Source organism: Dryobates pubescens, chromosome 5, assembly GCF_014839835.1.
Source record: "Dryobates pubescens isolate bDryPub1 chromosome 5, bDryPub1.pri, whole genome shotgun sequence".
Lineage (NCBI taxonomy): Eukaryota > Metazoa > Chordata > Aves > Piciformes > Picidae > Dryobates > Dryobates pubescens.
The window spans coordinates 6160448-6185475 of NC_071616.1; the positions used below are offsets into that span (position 1 = coordinate 6160448).

A 25028-nucleotide genomic window follows, 5' to 3' on the forward strand; every position below is an offset into this window, starting at 1 on the left:
CGGCACCCACACTGTGGGCGCCGTCCTCACACAGAGCCCGCGGGGAGCCCGCTCCCATCGATGCACTCCCTAGGCCGATTGGTAGGGTCTGGTGGTGACGGAAATTGCCGAAGGGACTCGGCCGAAGCGGCCGGGTGAGCTAGCGAGTCTCGCGTGAGGTGGGGTGGTGTCTCGCGATGCCAGCGCGGGGAGGCGGAGGTGTACCGGAAGTGACGCCGTTTCGCCCTTGAGGCGGCGGAAGGGCGGTGGGGCGGCGAGGCAGTCGCGTTGGCGCGGCCCTGGGGCTACCTCCCACCCCTTATGGGGCTCCGCGGCTGATCCGACTGTCACCCATGGGCCGGAATGCGTCAGCGAGGCTTCCTCTTCAGGCTGAAGTGGCTGCATGTGGCCGGCCTGGCCCCCGCCGTGTTGAGGTGCAGAGATCACTGGAACTGGGACATCGTCACCTAGCAGCAGCATGCACAGGAAAGGGCTTTTCGTCGAGCTACGTGCATTTTGTACATTCCCTTTGCCATACGTGAAGAACTGCATCACAGGAGCTCAGGAAAAGGCCTGAAAAGGAGTTGTGCAGGCAGTTCGCAATGTAAACGGGCTGAGTTTGTTAGCTGTTGAGCACAGCTCCCTCCCTAAATCCATCACGTAGGGCATTTACAGTTCATCGTTCAGTGATCAAGCCAGTTCATCACCTAGAGCTACAAGTTGGTATTTCAGGACTAAGCTGTGTTTTAGCACACGGTTGGTACCACCACTAAAAGGAATTAACACTGTGTCCCACTAAAGGCTACTGCCCCAGTAAAACATCATTACAGAGCTGTCCTTAACTTGTTATGGTACTTAAATCCCAAACTGCAATCAGAAATTGTATTAGAGAATCTGAGGATGGCACTCATTGGGAGGAGCCTTCAGAGACCACCTACTCAAAACATGCTTGCTAAAGCAGAATCACCCTGAGCAGGTTGCACAGGAGCATGTCCTGGTGGGTTTTGAAAGTCTCCAGAGGAGAAGACTCTAAAATGTCTCTCCACCTTTTTCAGTGCTCCATCACCCTCACAATAAAGAAAGTTTTCCTTTTGTTTAGGTGGGACTTACTTTGTTCTAGCTTGTGCCCTTAGATGAACTGAGAGCTAGCACCAAGCAGCATAACAAGGTTTTGAAGCCCATTAAATTTTTTTGTTTCTTAAAAGTTGTCCTTTAAGAAAATTGTCATTTTGAGACACAGGCATCAATGAGTGATGACTCCATTCCAATTGCACTCTATTTCCAAATAAAATACTGTAAGCCAAACTAGTTTCAAACCTGGTTTATTGTTCTGAAGTGAACTGGGACAAAGGAGCTGTACAGTTTGAGTACAGAATGCCATTAAGGGTTAAACAAATAAATACAGAAACTATACTGACAAAGATCAAAGCTTGGAAGTTCTTCTGCCAATTTTTCTGCCACTCCCAGGAGTAAGTCTTATCTACAGTTTTAGTGAAGAGACCTATCTAAGCAAGGCTGGTCCAGGACTCCTTGTGGAGAGAACAAAAGACAACACACATTTCCCCCCAACAGTATTTGAAAGAAATGCACCGAGACATATCACAGTCATCCAGTCACACCAGTTCACACCCAAAGACAACCAGCTGAGGCAGGTATCAGCACCTACTTACAGACAAACATCATGCCTCTTGCAACCTGGTGTCGTAGAATCACAGAATCAATAAGGTTGGAAAAGACCTCAAAGATCATCAAGTCCAACCTGTCACCCAACACCTCATGACTAACTAAACCATGGCACCAAGTGCCACAACCAATCCCCTCTTGAACACCTTCAGGAACGGTGACTCCACCTCCCTGGGCAGCACATTCCAAAGGCTAACAACTCTGTCTGTGAAGAACTTTCTTCTCATCTCAAGTCTAAACTTCCCCTGGCACAGGTTGAAACTGTGTCCTCTTGTTCTGGTGCTGGTTGCCTGGGAGAAAAGACCAACCCACTCCTGGCTACAACCTCCCTTCAGGTAGTTGTAGACAGCAATAAGGTCTCCCTGAGCCTCCTCCAGGCTAAACAACCCCAGCTCCCTCAGCCTCTCCTCACAGGGCTGTGCTCCAAACCCCTCCCCAGCTTTGTTGCCCTTCTCTGGACACCTTCCAGGAACTCAACATCCTTCCTAAACTGAGTGGCCCAGAACTGGACACAGGACTCAAGGTGTGCCCTAACCAGTGCTGAGTACAGGGGCACAATGACTTCCCTGCTCCTGCTGGCCACACTGTTCTTAATGCAGGCCAGGATGCCATTGGCCCTCTTGACCACCTGGGCACACTGCTGGCTCATGTGTAGGCAGCTGTCAATCAGTACCCCCAGGTCCCTTTCTGCCTAGCAGCTCTCCAGCCACTCTGACCCCAGCCTGTAGCACTGCATGGGGTTGTTGTGGCCAAAGTGCAGCACCTGGCACTTGGATTTGTTGAATGCCATCCTGTTGGACTCTGCCCATCTGTCCAGTCGGTCAAGATCTCTCTGGAAAGCTCTCCTACTCTCTAACAGATCAACAGCTGCTCCCAACTTGGTGTCATCTGCAAATTTGCTGATGATGGGACTTAACCCCCTCATCCAGATCATCAATGAAGATGTTAAAGAGGATGGGGCCCAGCACTGATCCCTGGGGGACACCACTGGTGACTGGCCTCCAGCTGGCTGTGGCACCATTCACCACCACTCTCTGGGCTCAGCCCTCCAGCCAGTTCCTAACCCAGCACAGAGTGTTGCTGTCCAAGCCAGGGGCTGACAGCTTGGCCAGCAGTTTGCTGTGGGGGACAGTGTCAAAGGCCTTGCTGAAGTCCAGGTAGACCACATCCACAGCCTGCCCTACATCCACCAGGCAGGTCACCTGATCATAGAAAGAGATCTGCCCTTCCTAAATCCATGCTGGCTGGGCCTGATCCTTTGGCCATCCTTCAGGTATGCAGTGACTGCCCCCAAGATAATCTGCTCCATAATTTTCCCTGGCACTGAGGTCAGGCTGACAGGCCTGTAGTTTCCAAGTTCCTCCATCTGACCCTTCTTGTGGATGGGGATCACAGTTTCCAATCATCTGGGACCTCACTGGTGAGCCAGGACTGGGTGGCTGACTGGTAACTCCTCAGGTATCTGCAGCCTGAAGCTCAGATTGTCTCTGGGCTGCATCCTGGTCAGGACAGTAACCATTGCCTCTTCCATTCTTCCCCATTTCATGTTGTTCATCAGAGCTTGCCAATACAGCCACAATCCTGAGAGCAAAGGTCCTCCCCACCCTGTCTAGACCATTGGAATGGCAAAACATGCAGTATTTTTAATGTGTGTGCAGTCAGAAATGCACATAAATGCAGAATGTAAAAGCAAGCAATCTGCAACAGTCCTCTGTGCTTGCAAGTGAAATACAGTGATATGTCCAAAAAAGTTCCAAGATTCAGGCATGGCCTACATGACTTTTGCCAGGAGGTAGAACAGTGCAGTCAGCAGCAGAGCTTTACTTTTAGTGCATGCCAGCCAAAGCAAGCACATTGGAAACAAACTGGTTTTCCCTTGATATCTTATTTTGCTTGGGGTAAATAGATGTATTGAACTAATTCAAATGCTTTATTTCCCCCACCCTTTACACACAAGGGTTTACACACTGTGGTAGTTTAATGCCCATTCTGGGAACAAAAAAACCAGAGCAGGGTGGAGGGCTTGCAGGTACTTTACCCTCCCTGCAGGGCATTTCCCCCCTGGGAAGCTGAGTCTGTTCCACTTCCCCCTCCCTGCCCAGCTAGGGTATAAAAAGCAGGACATGAGAGCTGTTAGCTCTCCTTTTGGCTCCTGCCTCTGCTGGATGAGAGCTACCACAGCTGCCCTTCTGCTCCTCTGCCATGTGGTCAGGCCTGATCCTTCTCCCTGCTGCCTCTGCACCTCCTCAGAGAAAGACTGGTTTTGTATTAGTCTCTTTTTTTGTCCCCCTCCCATCCATCCTTGTCCCTTGCCTTTGTAAACCTTTCCTGTTATTGTTTTTTATATATATATTGTTTAAAGACAACTCTTTACCTCTCTACTTCCAGGCCGACTCCAAATTATTGTTTGGTGGATTTGCTCCTTTCCTTTTCTCTCCTCTCTGTCGGGAGGGAGGAGGGAGGAGTGGGGGAGAGATTCTCAGCCTTGCCCCCATCTGAGCTCGTAATTCCCAGTTAAGGCTCAAACCACCACACATACACACACCACATTAGGGTTACAGCCCTATCTATACCAGTTTGATGCAGCAGTGCAGGCCACCAGCAGTGGTGTACAGCTCTCAGCTGGAAGCTTCTTTTCTCAGCCTAAAACAACTCTGACTTGGCAGAAAAGTCCTTTTTCTTAGCACACTGCTTTGCTGTTTTCTCCAGCACAGGGGCTCATTAGGGTGTGGGGTTTTTTCACTCTCCTATGAAAGAGTGTTGCACAGCTATGCCAAGAGACTCACCTGTACATAAACCAACCCCACATGGAGTAGCCAGAAGGTTTTTCTGTATTTTTCCCAAAAAGCCCCTTTCTAATGTCAAAAGGCATCTTAGAAGCATCCCAGTTTACATATCTGGATTGAATGAGAGTTTTACATCCCTGCAACAGGTAACAGAAGAACCAGCATCATTTAAAACATTGCTGTGATAACAATGCCAGGAAAACAGGAGCCCCTGTTTAAAAATCAGAAAGAGCTCTCAAAAAGTTGACCTCAAAGAACAGTGACACAGGAGGACTTTCCTTGAAGGAAAGACCACATTATGTCCATTCAGCAGTGGGTTTACCTGGCATTGTAAATGAAGGAGCTGTTGTTGGACACTTCTGCAGGGGCAACAGGCCCTTTTCTTCATTTGGATGTTTTCATGTCTAAACTCATCAACTTACCTAAAACAGAAATTAGATTTGTACAGTCAGCTTGAGGTTAGTTTAAGGTTCTCCTTGTAGACTTACCACTTGATTTTGGCTTTCAGGCTTTTCACAGAATCACAGAAACATTCAGGTTGGAAAAAGAGCCTCAGGATCACCAAGTCAAACTGATAACCCTACTCTACAAGGTTCATCCCTAAACCATATCCCCAAGCACCACATCCAAACCACCTTGAAACACATCCAGGCTTGGTGACTCAACCACCTCCCTGGGCAGTACATTCCAATCCCTGACCACTCTTGCTGTGAAAGTATTTTTTCTCATGTCCAGGCTAAACCTACCCAGCCACAGCTTGAGGCCATTCCCTCTTGTTCTGTCACTAATTACCTGTGAGAAGAGACCAGCACCAGCCTCTCCACAGCATCCTTTCAGGTAGTTGTGGACAGCAGTGAGGTCTCTCCTCAGCCTATTCTTTTCCAAACTAACCATCCCCAGCTCCCTCAGTCACTGTTCATAAGATTTATACTCCAGGCCACTCCCCAGCTTCCTTGCCCTCCTCTGCACTGGCTCCAGCACCTCCACAGCTCTCCTGTATTGAGGTGGCCAAAACTGGACACAATACTCAAGGTGTAGCCTCACCAGAGCTGAGTACAAGGGGACAGTCACCTACCTACTCCTGCTGGACAAGTACTTTTGTCTTGACAAAGTACATCCTGACTGCTGACGGATGGCATTTGAGTCACCACTTTATTTGTGAGAAAGCAGTCCCTGTCATCTCTGTAGTCTCTATCCTCCCATACATCATTTCTCTCTTTTAATTCCATGGCTGCTCTGATCAAAAGACCCTCCTCATTCATCCTGTAGTCTTTTATTGCTTTCTCCCTTCCAAGCTTCTGGCTGTCTGCCAGCTGACAAAGCTCCATTGGCAGCTCCATGCAAGTGGGATGATAAGGAAAAAAAGCAAAGGAACAAAAAAGAAATCAAATCAATCCATATGAAAACACATGCTCTACTTTCCCTAGTACCAGATAAGAGCTGCCTCTGTAATTTGCCAATGGAACAGAACAATCATCTCTCATTAGATCTGTGGACTGTGTCAATTACCTGCTTACACAAACAATGCCTCAGGGCAAAAATCTCCCCCTTCTTTTAAAGGGAACCCAAAGGGGGGAAAGCTAGACCTGCACTGATTGTTTACTCCTTTATTATAACTATCTTTGAGACTTAAGTAATATTTCATGTATGCTTTTTAGAGGTCTCCTGAGAGACCCTTTGCACTATGCAGTTGCTGTAAACCTCCCCAAAGAGCCATAACCAGTTCATGTTTGCTTGTAGGAGCCACTGCAAAGGCAGCTCCCCCAGCTTTGCATTTGAAACCAAGGTATTCTATGCTATCAGTTAAAAACCCTTATGAGGCAAAAGCCAGCAGTTAAGAATCAAGGAACCAGCTGCTTAGGAAGCACATGAAAGGAGACACACTCCTTCATTTGGTCATGTGGAATGTGGTTCAAAACATTACATTCAAGGATCTGCTCCTCAACAAGGGCTGCAATGCTCACCATCTTTGTAAGAACAGGGGAAAAAAAAACCCCACAGTTCATTCATCTGTACAAAGGGGAATTCTGCAAACAAGGAAGCTTAAGAGGCAGCCAGGCAAATTCAACCCTAGGAGACAGTATGGAAACAACTTCAGGACAGAATACAAGAAGCACATTTCCTAATGGCAAAACATCACAGGAAGAGTGAAAGGAAATTGGACTACAGGTTAGGGGAATGGAAACTGTGAAGTAAGCATTCTTCAGGAAAGTGAAACCATATCCAAGTGAAGAAAATAGTAAGGATGAAGTTACGGGGGAAAAAAACCACAACACAAAGGGCAGGCCAGAATAAATGTATCAATAATTAACAAAAATATAGCAGAACTAACAATAATAATTAAAAACCCTTCTGTAAACACAAGCTCAAAACATTAACCAAGCTGCAGGGCCACAGGGAGATCAGAATATAAGAGCAGCACAGTGAAAAACACGACATGATTTTCCCTTCCACACTCAGCACGAAAACAAATGTGGAGATGCCATGCCCAAAACATTCATTATGTACCCAGAACCTGTTTCAGATTGTCCCATAAGTACTTAATACCAATACTTGAAATGCAAACAGCAAAGTGGTTTTCACAGAATCACCAAGGTTGGAAGAGACCTCAAGGATCATTGAGTCCAACCTGTCACCACAGACCTCATGACTAAACCATGGCACCAAGTGCCACGTCCAATCCCCTCTTGAACCCCTCCAGGGATGGTGACTCCACCACCTCCCTGGGCAGCACATTCCAATGGCTAACAACTCTCTCAGTGAAGAACTTTCTCCTCACCTCCAGCCTAAACTTCCCCTGGTGCAGCTTGAGACTGTGTCCTCTTGTTCCGGTGCTGGTTCTTCAACAGTAGAAGATGAAAAAGCTGAACTAGTGACTAGTGCTTTAAATCTGCCTCAATGCCCAGAGATTGGAAGAGAGTAAAAAGAAGGTCCCAGGAAAGATACAGGAAGCAGGGTGCTGCTAAGTCAGATGTCTGTATGAGCACACTGGTGGAAACAGCAAGAATATAAAGGGTGGATACAAAGATGTGACATGCTGGGAAAGAGTTACCACAGCATTTATAAAGGAAAGCCATGCCTCACAAAACCTATGTCTCACAAAACCTATGTCTACAAGGTTGCCCAGATCCAGAGGAAGGCTGAATAATTCAGACAGGATCAGGGTGAAGCAGAGCAAGCACCCCACCCCTTCAGTGCTATTTAACCAGAGGAACATCTGTCCAGCTGCCTAACTGCTGCAGCATCCTGCAGTGAGAGACAATCCATGCCCTAAATCATTTGAAGCCAAGCTGCACAGAAATTCAGGCCTTATGTTCACAATGATTAAGATGGGTTGTGTGCAGCCCCACCTCTCCTGCCAATCTGTAAAACTTCTGGCTCAGGCATGCAATTAGATAGAGAACAGAGTTTGTGCCATGAACATGCCACCAGGTATACACCACACTGCACCTTACCTACTCCAGCTTTACCTTAAGTACATTGGGAAATGGCTCTGCTGCACAGGGATGTGCAGCTCCTTTGTGGCACCACAGCTCTGCCTGTGAACTGTCAGCACTTACACGAGAAAGCACTGCAGTTCTAGGAGATCATTTGCTCCTTTACACTGATGGGTTCCCAGGCTATGTTTGCTTCTGGGCATTGAAGTCCTAAATGGCTGCATGCAGCTGTATTTCCAACTACCTAACAGCACACCATGTGGATCTATAAAGAGTTAGAAATCTAGCAGATAAAGCTCTGTTACTGGCTCTTTTCTAGTGACAGAGCAGCAGAGGCACAGAAAACCATTTCACCTGATGTCTACATCCACTAGAAGAACAACGACTCTTGGCAGAGAATTATGCTGAAAATGTAGGCAATTGTAGAGGCCTTCAGGGTGGGAAGTTTCTGCTGAGTCCTCCCCCTCAGTGGCAAGGAAGCTTATCGGTTTGAGAAAGATGCTGAAGAGGGAAGCTGAGGGTTTAGATAATGAAGTGTGAGGGATCAGAGGTTACTGGTTTGCAAGTAAAAAGTCAGTTGCTTAGAAGGGAGTGCTCACTACTCAGAAGACTCAACTACTACTTGCAGGTCAACACACATTTCCAGAGCTGCTAGGATCAAGGAGATGCCTTACCTTTTGTTGCCCTTCCTTCCCGCCCCCCCCCTTTTTTTTCCTCTCCATTTTCCACTTCATTCTCTTCTCCCAGTACTACATTATCATTTTTGGCTGCTGTGGACCACTGCCAGTACTTTACTGTTGCTAGCAATTGCTGGGATGCATGACACCCATCTTTTCCACAACCCTTTTCTGAAGGAAGCTCTAATCTGTGGAGCTGCATCCTGATAGAATAGAATAGAATGGAGTAGAGTAGGAGTAGAGTAGAGGAATAGAATAGTATCACAGTATCACTAAGGTTGGAGGAGACCTCAAAGATCAAAGTCCAACCTGTCACCACAGACCTCATGACTAAACCATGGCACCAAGTGCCACATCCAATCCCCTCTTGAACACCTCCAGGGATGGTGACTCCACCACCTCCCTGGGCAGTACATTCCAATGGCTAACAACTCTCTCAGTGAAGAACTTTCTCCTCACCTCCAGCCTAAACTTCCCCTGGTGCAGCTTGAGACTGTGTCCTCTTGTTCAAGCTGTTCAAGAATAGGATAGGATAGGATAGAATAGAATAAGGTTGGGAAAGACCTTTGAGATCGAGTCCAAGCTATTATCCAACACCATCTAATCAACTAAACCGTGGCACCAAGTGCCTCATCCAGTCTCTTCCTAAACACCTCCAGTGATGGTGACTCCACCACCTCCCTGAGCAGCACATTCCAATGGCCAATCTCTCTTTCTATGAAGAACTTCTTCCTAACATCCAGCCTAAACCTCCCCTGGCACATCTTGAGACTGCATGCCTTGACAGCATGTCTCCCATCTGATGTCTTAGCTCATGAGCCAGCTCCTCAGTACATCTTGGGTTAGTTGTTTAGCCATGGGTTAGTTGTTTGGGTGGTGTTGGATTGGTTGATGGGTTGGACGCGATGATCTTGAAGGTCTCTTCCAACCTGGTTTATTCTATGTATTCTATGTATGTATCTTCTGTTACTGCTGAAACAACTATTGAATAACAAAATAATGTGTTTGGCTGCCCAGAAGCAAGGTTGAAGTCTTGCTGGAAGGGCTGCCTGCTGGCTGACAATGAGGACTCAGTTTCTCTGTCACTTTCAGCAAAACATCTGAGAGATTAAGGGGAAAAAAAGATGGATGAAGCCTGAGGTGAAACCAGGACTACCACCAGTGACTGCTGCAACAGCTCACAGTAACTGTTATGATATCCAAGTCAAAGGCTCAAACAGATTATTTGCACAAAAGACCTAACTGCTGCTTGCTCTGCTCCCACCACTTGATCACTGTGAAAGCAACAAACTGTCATTAATCTGTATTTCTACCAGTTTATCCATGGCCTCTGACAAGCTAGGACTTTGCTCCCATCAAATCATTTATGAAAACTTGTCTTAATTAAAGGGAAAGTACAAGCTTCTGTTGAAACAAACAGGGACAAAACAAATCCCTCCCCACCAGCCATGCATTTTCAGGGACAAACTAAGCAGAGGTGCATGCAATTATGCATCTCTGCACTCAGGCACTCCTGAGTATGTTGAAGGCCACAAGGATGACCTGACCCTAGTAGGAGCTGTGCATTTAGTCAGAAAGGGATTCTTGCATTCTGCCACTAATGGGGGCATGAGAGAGCATACAGAAGCTTCTGAGGAAGGAGAGATGCACAAGGAAAACTGAGTGCAGAGACTGGCCATGCAGAGCCCAGGGAAGGGTGGTGACAGTTACATTCATCAGCCTTATTCACACTTGTCTTTCCTCAGCTCTTGGTGGATGCAGTGATCCCTAAGGGCAAGGGAGCAGGTTTGGATTTTACTCCATGATGATGCATACTCACTTTTCCTTGCTGCTACATCCAAGAGGGGAAAATACAAGGTCTGGTCCAGATCTGCTCCCAGAAGATGAATCCCTTGATTGAACAAGAGAAACAGAGCACAGGTAACTGCCCCAGTAGTCAGCATCACTGGTCATTACCTAACATTATTCAGTTCCCAGGCAACCTCAGACTGGAAAGCCAGTGTCTTTTTCACCAGGGATAACCTGATCATGTTATTACACACAAAAGCCATTGCCATTATGAACTTCTGGATCTGGCAGTGACCCAGCAAAGATAAGGAGGATGCTACCAAGCTGAAGTTCAATGTTGTAAACCCTGATCCAGGAGCTGAGGTTCAACCTGTGACAGCTGGAGATGGGAAGCATTGTGGCTATGTAGTCCATCCAGCTTCAGTACTTCATTTTTAACTAAGTCTCATGACTGAAACTGTCTGTACCCCTGTCCTTGGTTTGCAGGTACAGTTTCTCTAAGTTTGGGGGGAATGGGAGAAGGGGAAAAAAGCATTCTTCTGTGTGACATGACATCACTCAAGATCAGAGGATGCAGCAGGAGGCCAGGGAAGCATGGCTCTTTTCACTCCTCTAGTCAGATATGATGTACACATTAGGCACAACAGAAGGCACTCCTACATAACTAACTTTCCCTTTGTCAGAAGGTGGAAGACCTGGTGATCCTGTTCAGAGAGCATAATCTAAGAACTAGAACAAAACAGAGAAGGGCTCAGAAGAGCCTTCCTTTCCTGGAGTGACAGAAGTTAGCTTTCAGATCTGGCCATCTTCTGTAAATGAAAGAGGCCATGGAGACTCTCCTGCCTAGAGGCTTTCTCTCTCACAGCTTTCATACCACAGATGGTGTCCTTTCACTCAGGTGGACTCCTGCCTCACTTCCATGTTGGAAGCTGAAGTAATGCAAGGTATCTCTGTGACCCTGGAGCATTCATTGTCTTTGGTTTTGCTGCAGTACTGCTTCAGGAACAGAAGTTGTTCCAGTTCTCCAGCATGGAGAAAGAATAGTAGACAACATGATTTCAGCTTTCTAAAATGCTTCCCTGGCATGAGTATTTACTTCAGAATCCAAGGAGATGCATGACTTCTGCTGAAGCAATGTTGGAACTCCATCAGATCATGTCTGATGGAGAACACACTCACAAAGCATTGGGATTTGAGTGTTGCTGTTGCTGGAGGCTGGCTCCAAGACAAAGTCAAGCTCATTGTACCAGACTGCTGCTCACCAACAGTCCAAAGTGGAGCACAACTGTAAATTGTAAGGGGTCAGTGTGAAAAAAAGTAAAATAATCCAGGAAAAGGATTATCTGGGTCACAGAGAAGGTGTAACACAGACCTAAGTGATGGATAAACCTTACTTCTAAATATCCATGAAAAAGCACTAGAATAATGATGAGGGGTGGTAACTATCACAGTATCACCAAGGTTGGAAGAGACCTTAAAGGTCATCAAGTCCAACCTGTCACCACAGACCTCATGACTAAACCATGGCACCAAGTGCCACATCCAATCCCCTCTTGAACCCCTCCAGGGATGGTGACTCCACCACCTCCCTGGGCAGCACATTCCAATGGTGAGCGACTCTCTCTGGGAAGAACTTTCTCCTCACCTCCAGCCTAAACTTCCCCTGGTGCAGCTTGAGACTGTGTCCCCTTGTTCTGGTGCTGGTTGCCTGGGAGAAGAGACCAACCCCTTCCTGGCTACAACCACCTTTCAGGTAGTTCTAGAGAGCAATGAGGTCTCCCCTGAGCCTCCTCTTCTCCAGGCTAAACAACCCCAGCTCCCTCAGCCTCTCCTCACAGGGCTGTGCTCAAGGCCTCTCCCCAGCCTTGTTGCCCTTCTCTGGACACGTTCAAGTGTCTCGATGTCCTTCTTAAATTGAGGGTCCCAGAACTGGACACAGGACTCAAGGTGTGGTCTAACCAATGCAGAGTACAGGGGCACAATGACTTCCCTGCTCCTGCTGGCCACACTATTCCTAATGCAGGCCAGGATGCCATTGGCCTTCTTGGCCACCTGGGCGCACTGCTGGCTCATGTTTAGGCAGAGGTAAATCAGCAGCTCCAGGTCCCTCTCTGTTTGGCTGCTCTCCAGCCACTCTGACCCCAGCCTGTAGCTCTGCATGGGGTTGTTGTGGCCAAAGTGCAGCACCTGGCACTTGGACTTGTTGAATGCCATCCCATTGGACTCTGCCCATCTGTCCAGTCAGTCGAGGTCCCTCTGCAGAGCCCTTCTGCCCTCGAACTGACCAACATCTGCTGCTAACTTGGTGTCATCTGCAAATTTGCTGAGAGGCTGAGGGAGCTGGGATTGTTTAGCCTGGAGAAGAGGATGCTCAGGGGAGACCTCATTGCTCTCTAGAACTACCTGAAAGGTGGTTGTAGCCAGGAAGGGGTTGGTCTCTTCTCCCAGGCAACCAGCACCAGAACAAGGGGACACAGTCTCAAGCTGCACCAGGGGAAGTTTAGGCTGGAGGTGAGGAGAAAGTTCTTCACTGAGAGAGTCGCTCACCATTGGAATGTGCTGCCCAGGGAGGTGGTGGAGTCACCATCCCTGGAGGTGTTCAAGAGGGGATTGGATGTGGCACTTGGTGCCATGGTCTAGTCATGAGGTCTGTGGTGACAGGTTGGACTCGATGATCTTTGAGGTCTCTTCCAACCTTGGTGATACTGTGTGGATGCAGTACTCAAGGTGTGGCCTCACCAGTGCTGAGTACACTTAACAAGCTGGTCTTTTCCCTGGGGTCATGCCTACTTTTGCATGCATTTCACATTGCAAATTCAGATGTCAAGCTCACTTTTTCCCCCATGAACTAGGCACAACCTACCTTTTTTTGGCAGCACTTCCCTAGAAAGAAAAGTTTTCAGCTATGACCTTCTCTCTTCTCCTCCATCCATAAAGCAACTATGACCTCTTGTGGTTATCTAAACTAATCGCCTCCTAAATCCTCGGTAATGGGATTTACAGCTCTGAGCCCTTAAGTAATTCTCAGAGGATTCCAGTCTGTGCTTGAGTGTGTTGTTAAACCAGGGCAATGAAAAAAAAGACCATTTCTTCCATGAATTTGGCCTGCATTCTCTTTTCCTAATAAATATTTCAAGGCATTTACAACTGCAAAAATGAGGTGGTAACAGGAGTCAGTCATGTTAGTTCAGTTCCTCTGTAAGGATGAATGAAGGTGTCTGACCATTCACTGTTCACCCAAATTGAATACCAGCAATGTCTTACATCATTATAACAATCCCTCCTAAGATTACTTCACTGAGAGGACAGAAAAAACCCAACACAAATACCACTGCTTGTTGGGGTCTGTCCTTTCCACTAGTCCACAAAGTCAACCTCCTTAACTAAAAATCTTCCTCCCTCCCCCCATAAAAATTAACAGGCAATCACAGATGTGTCCACCATACAAGAGCCACTCTAAGGCATCTGGCCATGCAATACTACTGGTTCTATGTAACCAAAGAGGAAAAGTGCTACTTGATTTAGTCTTGGGGTTTGGGTTGTTCTTTTTGTTGCATTTTTTGGCTGGTTGGTTGGGTTGGGGTTCTGTGGTTTTTTGTGGTTTGAGTTTGGGGTTTGTTGTTGTTGTTTTATAGCATAGGTGAGAACAGAATTAGAATAGAATAGAATTAACCAGGTTGGAAGAGACCTTTGAGATCACTGAGTCCAACCTATCATCCAACACCATCTAATCAACTAAACCATGGCACCAAGCACCCCATCCAGTCTCTTCCTAAACACCTCCAGTGATGGTGACTCCACCACCTCCCTGGGCAGCACATTCCAATGGCCAATCTCTCTTTCTGTGAAGAATTTCTTCCTAACATCCAGCCTAAACCTCCCCTGGCACAGCTTGAGACTGTGTCCTCTTGTTCTGATGCTGGTTGCCTGGGAGAAGAGACCAACTCCCACCTGTATGCAACCTCCCTTCAGGTAGTTGTAGACAGCAATAAGGTCTCCCCTGAGCCTCCTCTTCTCTAGGCTAAGCAACCCCAGCTCCCTCAGCCTCTCCTCACAGGGCTGTGCTCCAAACCCCTCCCCAGCTTTGTTGCCTTTCTCTGGACACCTTCCAGCAACTCAACATCTTTCCTAAACTGAGGGGCCCAGAACTGGACACAGGACTCAAGGTGTGGCCTAACCAGTGCTGAGTACAGGGGCAGAATGACCTCTCTGCTCCTGCTGGCCACACTGTTCCTGATACAGTTTGAAGGCCTCTCTCAGAGGTACAGGTGAAGCAAACAGCTGCAATACCAGCCATGCTTGTTCTACCCTTTACAAGTACCTGGTGAGGGTGTGCAGCATTCAAGCCACCAGCAAAGAGTACAGGATACCCCCATGTCAGCTGATCCAACTCCAGGGCAGCAGGCTGATAAGAAAGAAAGATGTTTGGTGTTAGCAAAAATGTTAAACAAATTGTACAGAAATATGGTGGTGCCAGTTGTGGTTTGTCTTAAAGGCACAGCCTCAAATGATCACAAAGGGCAAAGCTCAAAGGGTGGTAGTGAATGGGGCTGCATCCACCTGGTGACCAGTGGTGCTCCTCAGGGCTCAATCCTAGTACCAGTTCTCATCAATATATTGATGAATGATCTGGATGCAGGAGGTGGATGTGCCATCAGCAAGTTTGCTGGCGATAACAAACTGGGAGGTGCTTGACTCTCTGGAGGGACAAGAGGCCTTGCAAAAGAATCTAGATAGATTGGAGCACTGGGCTATGATTAACAGAATGAGATCTACCAAGTCAAAACTTTGGATTCTGCACTGAAGACAGAGTAACACCAGGCACAAGTATAGACTGGGAGAGGAGTGGCTGGAGAGCAGCCCTGCAGAAAAGGATCTGGGGGCTGCTGGTTGACAGCAGCTCACTAGGAGTAGGAGGGTGTACCCTGGCAGCCAAGAGGGTAAACCCCATCCTGGGATGCATCAAACAAACATAGCATGACCAGCCAGTCAGAAGAGATTATCCTGCTGTATTCAGCGCTGGTGTGGCCTCACTCTGAGTGCTGTGTGCACTCTGGACCCCTCAGTATAAGAAGGATGTGAAGGTCCTTGAGTATGCCCTGAGGAGGGCAACACAGATGGTGAAAGGGCTGGAAGGGAAGTCCTATGAGGAGGGGCTGAGAACTAGCTGCTGCCTTCTCTGGGACAGAAGCCATGTATTTGCTAAGCCAATCCCTTTATTGTCTGAGAACTCTGGGCTAAGCCAATCCATTTATTCAATTTCCAAGGAATAAAAGATTGTATGAAGGTGTTATGAAGGAAATGCAAAAAGTTAAGAGCACCAGCAATCCTGGATTAAGAAATGTCAGATATTCTAAGCTGTTGCTTAGGACAGATAATCTAGGATTGCCTGTATCTCTGCTAGACTGACTACACTGCTGCAGTTCAAAGAAGTCTACAATCAGCCCCTGAGAAGTGGCAGGAAACATACCTGGAGATAGGGACTGCAACAATTCAAGCTGATGAGTTCACTGAAGAGAAGAAAATGAAGAAGATCCAGGTGAAGCTGACCTTCACTGGATCATAAACACCAGGGAAAGAGGAAATTTCCATCACTCCTTATTGAACAGTCCTTTGGTACAGTATTTCTGACCACTAAAACTTTCTCCATCTTTTTGCTGTCAGTGGCCAAGCAGAGATGAAGAGGAACCTCAGGAAAGGCCCTCTCAAACAATCACTTAATTTCCACTTAGGTTCCACTCCTTGAGGTGGTTAGGGAGAAAGTTTCTAGTAAAATGTCAGTGTTTTCCAAACAAGGAGAGAAAAGAGTTAAAGATTTAAGTAACTATGAAAGCACCTGTGTGATCAATATCCATAAGAAGTCTAATCTGACTTAGCTGCTCCCTGTAGTTGGAATCAGGAAAAAATAGAATAGAATAGACCAGACCAGGTTGGAAGAGACCTTCAAGATCATCACGTCCAACCCATCAGCCAATCCAACCCACCTAAACAACGAACCCATGGCACCAAGCACCCCATCAAGTCTCCTCCTGAACACCTCCAGTGATGGTGACTCCACCACCTCCCCAGGCAGCCCATTCCAATGGGCAATCACTCTCTCTGTGTAGAACTTCTTCCTAACATCCAGCCTAAACCTCCCCTGGCGCAGCCTGAGACTGTGTCCTCTTGTTCTGGTGTTGGTTGTCTGGGAGAAGAGACCAACCCCTGCTTGTCTACAACCTCCCTTCAGGTAGCTGTAGAGAGCAATAAGGTCTCCCCTGAGTCTCCTCTTCTCCAGGCTAAGCAACCCCAGCTCCCTCAGCCTCTCCTCACAGGGCTGTGTTCCAAACCCCTCACCAACTTTGTTGCCCTTCTCTGGACACATTCCAGCAACTCAACCTCCTTCCTAAACTGAGGGGTCCAGAACTGGACACAGGACTCAAGATGTGGCCTAACCAGTGCAGTGTACAGGGGCAGAATGACCTCCCTGCTCCTGCTGGCCACACTGTTCCTGATGCAGGCCAGGATGCCATTGGCCCTCTTGGCCACCTGGGCACACTGCAGGCTCATGTTCAGCCTACCATCGACCAGTACCCCCAGGTCCCTCTCTGCCTGGCTGCTCTCCAGCCACTCTGACCCCAGCCTGTAGCATTGCATGGGGTTGCTGTGGCAAATGAACACATCCAAGTGCCAGGTTCTGCACAATCTCATGCCCTTGGACTCTGCCCATCTGTCCAGCCTGTCGAGGTCCCTCTGCAGAGCCTCTCTACCCTCCAGCAGATCAACATAGTAAAATTAATGAGTTAAGAGCAGTTTAATAAATGAGATACAACAAAATATTATCATTAAAAAGATAACAATAATAATAGTAGTGGAAAAGAAATATGCAGCAAAAAAGGAAAGGAATAAAACCCAAGAAAGACAAGTGATGCACAGTGAAGTTGCTGACCACCTGCCAGCCAACACCCTGGCAGTAATCTGCCCCTCCCAGCCAATTCCCCCCCAGTTTATATACTGGGTCTGATGTCCTGTGGGTATGGAATATCCCCTTTGGCTCCTTTGGGTCAGCTGTCCTGGCCATGCTGCCTCTCAGCTTCCTGTGCTTCTGCTTGTTGGCAGTGCATAGGAAATGGAAAATGCTTGACTTAAGATGAGCACTACTGAGCAACGACTAAACCATCAGTGTGTTACCAATGTTGTTCTCACTCTAAACCACAGCACTGCACCAGTTACTGGGAAGGAAATTTACTCTCTCCCAGCTGAAACCAGGACAGCAGCCAACAACATTGTACAATAAGGCAGGGATTTCAGAATGTGAGTGTTCTAGCCTGATGATGCAGCACAGAAGTGTCCCATGAGGCAATGTTAAGAATGTAAGCACTGACAACAGCCAGTTGCCTGCTCACTACAAAGCTTTTTAGGCTGCTATAGCCCAACAGGGACTCCTTCACCCTCCAAGGCAGTCAAATGTGAAATAGCAGTATCAGACTTCCACAAACATTACCATTAAAAGTTACTTCAACAGGTGGTGCTTAACTACTAAGCAGCAGTGGGGAAGACAGTGAATGCCAGAAATCTTTCATTGCCAATCTCTTCATGTTGTGTTAATTACATTAGGTCACTTCTTGCAGAGGATAAACAACTGCAGCAGCTAGTCAAAGCCAGGGATAAATAACACTTTGCAAATCATGCCAGCATGATCCCATCTAAGCCAGTTTTTCATTCTATTGCTGTTTTCCAAGGAGCCTCACTTGTGCATATGGCCTGTTCCAGCAATTCAGCAACACTGGGAAGCTGTCTCCACAAAGTGCTTCACAAAAACCATCTATATGAGTTTGCTCTTAGGTATCACTAGGTTATTTTTCCCAGCAGTATAAAGTAGAAGCCAAGACAGCATAATTCCATAATATCAGGTACCCTGCAGGGCAGCCAAGCCCAGACCACTTACAATGAGAAGTAGGATTCAGGCCAATGAATCAGACCTATTGAATCTGAGCCAAGATATCTATCAGTGCAAGAAAAATGCACATCAGCTCCTGCCAAGACAACAGAACAAGGAGTGCACTTCTGTGTAACTCAGGCCCTAGGCTGGGGAGTTGTGGTTAGTTATTACTAGCCAGCAGAGCTGGGAGCACTGGTGGGAATCTGCACCCCTGCCTTTCTCATGCAGTCAAGGATTAACCCAGACACTGTCTGATATTTGCTCTGTAATGGAATAACACAATTTTTAGGAGTAAAAGGCCAAACTAAGATCACAAAGGGACTGAGGGAAACCTCTGCTGTATAAAGCTTACTATGTGGCCCAGATTAGGGCTTAAAAAAATTACTCTGGCAGTCATAGCTGTGACATAAAAAGTCAGTCTACAGGCAAGGATGAATTATACATAACTATGCCTAACACATCCACAACCTTTATGATGTTATTTTCTCATCTCTCAGAAGGTCCCAAGTCTCTCACAACATTAACTACCACAACTACCAGGGCCTGTTATTTCACCTCCACCACTGCTTTTATTAGCAGGAGCTTCGTAGTGATGGACATTTGCAGCCTGGATCTGTTTCTATGCTTGTGAAAGGGGCAGAAAGAATAACAAAGAATACAAAGCACAAGCTGACCTGGCTCTTGTTTGAGCCACAAAAGCCTCAGGTTGTGCCAAGTTTGGTGGATATCAGTTAATACATCCTAAAAAAACAAAAAAACCCAAAACCTCAAACCCAACACATTAAACTTTCAAATGAGCCTAACACAAGTCTGAATAATTCTGTTAGCCTTGCCTGCTGGTTCTTTTTACATTACATTTTCAGCATTCCAGTAATGTTAAACCTTCTCTGAAAGAAGGCCCTGAAAAAGGCTGAAGGGTCTGTTGTTGAAACTTTTGTTCCCACCCAGAGTATCTGAAGGATACCTGTGTATCAAAGACATTGGTACTGTAGTGGTGAAGGAGTCAGTCTGAGATCCAGTGGCAGTCATGCATGACCTGGAACAAGAAAGCTCTGTCAGACAAACTTGTGTCCCACAGCAATTTTCTTGGTGCAGGTAGATCATTATGTATGTATATGACCTCTGCTGCCACAAATGTCCTCAACTCCCTGTACCCTTACCTTGGGGATGTGTTTATCTTCCAGCACCATCTGTAATCCCAGTTTTGAAAGCCTGAGGCCCCAGAAGGATGACATCAAACAGAGAAACGTGGCATTTTGTTGCTACCTACCAAAAGTTCAGTTGCAGAGAAAGTAAGTGAGAGGCTAAGAACAAACTGTTTGAAAGTAGGAGTGCACAGCTGCCCACAAGCCACAACTTCCTATGTACAGGCTTATGTGGGAGAGAGCAGCTTCAGTTTCCATAATGCTAACTGTCTTGTTTTTCCCAGAGGTGCTGAGAGACTCTCACAATGATGACAAGAACAACCCCATAGTCTGCTCTCTGCAAAGACAGCATTTTGAGACACATCAAGAGCAAACTCCATGCACAGCACTTAAATTCCTACACCTGTGATGGTGATATTGGAAATGAACCACTTCCAAGAAAGTTCTTGTGCCTGTGAGATTCCTTTCATTGCCAAACACCAGTACCAAAGAAACAAAGGACATCATTTTCCATCATTTTCCATCCTAGCATTTCAAATGGGATATAACATTTAGGTTTTGCCTATGTTGAAATTAAATAATGGTTTAACAAAAGCTGTTATTTGAAAGCAATTCAGCCATACCAAAGCACACATTTTGTGGATGCTTACTTCTGCATGACCAACTTAAGTCTGAGGAATGAACTCCCAGACAAATTTTTGCCTTTGGATAAATACACTCACTTGTAAACCTAGTTAAAAATAAACTAAGATGATTTTTGAGCTAATACATTAAGCTATTCTACTTTGTCCCTGCCTTTTCAGAAGATGATGGCATCACAGCTAATTAAGATACTGTATGCTCTTCAGATGGATTTTACTCCTTTAGTTATCACAGAATGTTAAGGGTTGGAAGGGACCTCCAGAGAGTCCAACTCCCATGCTAAAAGCAGGATCACCCAGGGTAGTTCACACAGGAATACATCCAGGCAGGTTTTGAAAGTCTAGAGAGAAGGAGATTCCACAACCCCCCTGGGCAGCCTGTTCCAGTGCTCCATCACAGAATCACACAGAATCACTCTCACTGTAGAGAAGTTTCTCCTCATGTTGAGGTGAAACCTTCTGTGTTCAAGTTTGTATCCATTGTTCCTTGTCTTATTACTGTGCACAACTGCAAAGCGATTGGCCCCATCCACTTGACATTCACCTCTCAGATATTGATAGACATTGATCAGATTCCCCTCTCAGTCTTCTCAAGACTAAACAGCCCCAGGTCTCAGTCTCCCTTCACAGGGGAGATGCTCAAGTCCCCCAGTCATCCTCACGGCTCTCTGTTGCACCAGAAGGTCTCTGTCTCTCTTGAATTGGGGAGCCCAAAACTGGACACAATACTCCAGGTGTAGTCTCACCAAGGCAGAGTAGAGGGAGAGAAGAACTCCCTAGACCTGCTGGCCACACTTTTCTTGATGCACCCCAGGATACCACTGGCCATGAGAGTTTCCCATGCTGACACAAACGTACACCTTCTCCCGCCACACTGACAGCACACTGCTGTTTGAGGTACAGCAACTAATGAAAAAGAGAAAGAAAGAAAAGCAAAAAGATAAGTAGTGCCAGAGAATGACAGTCAGAGGGACAAATAGTAGTGTTTTTTCCCAATCATGATCCCAATTATAAAAGGTAACTACAGATCAAACCCACAATGACTCTCAGGTATATAGCGATCCAAGAGAAACAGACACAGTGTCAGCCCCATTATAGACAGAGAGCTGGAAATAGAATAGAATAGAACAGAATAGAATAGACCAGGTTGGAAGAGACCTTTGAGATCATCATGTCCAACCTATCATCCAACACTACCCAATCAACTAAACCATGCAACCAAGCATCCTGTCAAGCCTCGCCCTGAACACCCCCAGCGACGGCGACCCCACCACCTCCTCAATCCCACAACTAGGAACACCAACAGGAGGTTTAGCAGAGATAATGGACAACTGAAGAGCACAAACTTCCCTCATCTCCTCCTAAGAAATTCTTCTACCTATATTTTCACCAATTCCTTAAGATCACATAAAGAAAGTGTTCCTTTCAGATAAAAAGAACCTATTTTCTAAAACTTGTTTCTGTCACAGGCATGAAGTTCTCAGACAATGAAGATACAGCAACCTGTAGTACACATGTAAGAGTAGAAGGCATAAACAGGTGTTGATCTGCTGGAGGGTAGAGAGGCTTTGCAGAGGGACCTCGACAGGCTGGACAGATGGGCAGAGTCCAAGGGCATGAGATTGAACACATCCAAGTGCCAGGTTCTGCACATTGGCCACAGCAACCCCATGCAGAGCTACAGGCTGGGGTCAGAGTGGATGGAAAGCAGCCAGGCAGAGAGGGACCTGGGGGTGCTGGTTGATGGTAGGCTGAACATGAGCCTGCAGTGTGCCCAGGCAGCCAGGAGGGCCAATGGCATCCTGGCCTGCATCAAGAACAGTGTGGCCAGCAGGAGCAGGGAGGTCATTCTGCCCCTGTACACTGCACTGGTTAAGCCACACCTCAAGTCCTGTGTCCAGTTCTGGGCCCCTCAGTTTAGGAAGGAGGTTGAGTTGCTGGAATGTGTCCAGAGAAGGGCAACAAACTTGGTGAGGGGCTTGGAACACAGCCCTGTGAGGAGAGACTGAGGGAGCTGGGATTGCTTAGCCTGGAGAAGAGGAGACTCAGGGGAGACCTTATTGCTCTCTACAACTACCTGAAGGGAGGTTGTAGACAGGCAGAGGTTGGTCTCTTCTCCCAGGCAACCAGCACCAGAACAAGAGGACACAGTCTCAGGCTGCACCAGGGGAGGTTTAGGCTGGAGGTTAGGAGGAAGTTTTACACAAAGAGAGTGATTGCCCTTTGGAATGGGCTGCCCAAGGAGATGGTGGAGTCACCATCACTGGAGGTGTTTAGGAGGAGACTTGATGGGGTGCTTGGTGCCATGGTTTAGTTGTTTAGGTGGTGTTGGATTATAGGTTGGACACGATGATCTTGAAGGTCTCTTCCAACCTGGTTTATTCTATTCTATAAAGAAAACCCAGCTTCTTCCTCAAGCAACAGTTAGATTCCTCTCTAAGCAGGGAAGTCTCTTCCTGTGGAGAATAGCTTTTTCCTCTGTATATGCAATAGATTTACCATACTAAGAGCCCAGATCTCAGCTGAAGTTACTGCAGGACAAAATGGCTCAGAGGACCTATAGTATTGCTGGTCTGATTCAGGATCAAAAATGCTATTAAACTTAACAGCATTAAACTTAAAGCAAATATCTGGCTTTGAGTTCTGAATCAGCCTTTTCACCAAGTCTACTTATGTCATCATACATGGTTTAGGAGGAAAACGTCCAGGCATGTCTGGAGTTCCATACACCTACAAACCCAACACAATTCCCTCTCCAAATGCAAACAAGACCTCATGTTGTTCCCTTCCTAATCAAAGCAATGGTTCTCCAAATTGTAATGCTGACTCTTCACCTCATTTACTGGTGATACAGTCTGAAAACAGCAGCCAGGACACACTGATGCAGATTCACTTCAATGCATAGCAAACTCCTGTGTGCATATATGCACGCTTCAAATAACACCACCAGAGATTTCTACTCGTCTTAAAGAATCCAGTTAATGCCTGTTACTCTGATTTCACTACAGCCTGCAGAAGTGATTTCCAGTATCCCTCCAAAACGAAAGTCAGCATCTAACTACAATTAATTACTTTACATACCGTTGCACATGCAGTAAAGCAGGAAAAAGGCAGAACAGTCAGTTAATCACCTGATAAGTTCAATAGCTGCCTTCTAGCTATTTCCACCTCAACAGTTTGTTCCTTGTCCCCAAAGGAAATGCCAATACAAATCCACAGGCTGTTTATACACCAAAACCCCCATGTCTTTCTTAAATAATCCCATAGTCTTATTGCTAGTGAATCACAGAAAGAGTCCCAGCTAAACAGATCATTTAATAGAGGTGCTTTTGCTGGTGTGAGTAAAAGCAAAACCAAATTAACTAAAACTTTAGCACTTTAACTTTCCAGAATCACAGAATACATCTGGTTGGAAGAGACCTCAAAGACCATCCAGTCCAACCCATGACCCAGCACTGAAGGGTCAACACTAAACCACATCCCTGAGCACCAGGCACACACACTGCTTGAACACCTCCAAGGAAGGTGACTCCACCACTGCCCTAGGCAGACCATTCCATCAGTGAGTCATCTTGCACACACAGAAACATACACAATGAATGTAACCTGCCTTCAGGATGTAAACAGAGGGCACATTGATCTCAACTGACTGCCTTCAAAGTGATCACTTTCTTCAGTAGTCTTACTGCACTGTATTACTTACTTAACTAATAAGCTTTAATACAGTACAGTCACAAGACCTTAACAAAGTGGAGAATTACTGTTTCACTGATAACTGGGGAACAAAAGTTACATGATTTACACATCATCCCTACTGATTTTAGGAGATGCATAGCTGAGGAATTCAGTAGTGACCAAAATTAAAAAAAAAGGGATTTAAAATGCCAAACTAAGAGTGGGCATGCTCCCTTAGCCCCAAAATCTGATAAGAAACCCCTCACCATTGACTATTTCAGTGCCAAAACACCACCTTTACTCCGGGAATGTCTCTGCTAGTGTCCAAGTTCTTCACTGAAATGAGGGTGAGGAAAAAATACAGATATACAACAGATTCCATTCTTTGGGATAAAAGCTCACCGTTTGTAGAACAAAGCAAGACCATAGGATCTGACAGTACTGAGGATGATGATGATGATGATCATTATGATGATGATGATGATAATAATAACGATGATGATAATAACAATGATAATAATAACAATGATAATAGGGTTATTTTAGATGACAGATTTTTCACCTTACAGGTTTCTTAAAGACGACTCTGCACCGAGCAGGACACAACTCAGGGCTGCTACACCTACAGGGCCTCGCAGCCGAGAGCACACGCAGGTGCTGCTAACTCCTGCTTTGCGTTTTACTCAACGCGGTGCCCGTTGTGGCACCCGGGAAGCACCCACGGGCCCTTCGCGGCTACCCACCCCACCGCCACACGGAGCCCAGCTCAGGGCGGCAGCGGGGCACCCCGACCTGTCCGCAGGAGGAGGGCCCGCTCAGGGCTCACGCGCTGCAGCACCCCTTCGAAGGCGCCGCATTTTAGGGGGACTTCAATGGTTCTTGCCAAAATTGCGCTAAGGCGCTCGCTGCTGAGGGCCGTGCGGCTGCCCGTGGCACAGCGGGAACGGGCTACCCGCCGCACAGAGCGGGTCGATGCTGGGCGCCAAGCGCCGGCCACGTCCCGGAGACGGGACTCCCGGAGCCCCCCGTCACGGAAGTGAAAATGATGCCGCAGGCAGAGGGCAGCACAAGCCGCGCCTCCTTGGCGGGGACGGGAGCGGGGACTGGAACAGCATTTTAACCTAACCTAGCTTACTGTAGCTTAGCTTAGCTTAGTTTAGTTTAGCCTAGCCTAACCCAGCCCAGCCCAGCCCAGCCCAGCCCAACGCGCTGCCGTCCTGTCGCAGCCCCCGCGCTCGCCACCGTCCCGAGCCGCCTGCGCCTGCGCCGTGGCAAGGGGCGCTGCGCGCGTGCGCC

General features: G+C 47.0%; 1 protein-coding gene across 1 annotated transcript; it reads right to left on the reverse strand.

Moving 5' to 3' along the window:
• Nucleotides 1-69: 69 nt before the first annotated feature.
• Nucleotides 70-24847, reverse strand: EXD1 (exonuclease 3'-5' domain containing 1). Its single transcript, XM_054162147.1, is given in 9 exon segments — nt 70-525; nt 5564-5812; nt 19281-19307; nt 19432-19470; nt 19472-19537; nt 20877-20963; nt 24028-24068; nt 24525-24655; nt 24765-24847. Coding segments are annotated over 9 exon segments (1179 nt in total).
• Between the last annotated feature and the right edge of the window lie 181 nt (nt 24848-25028).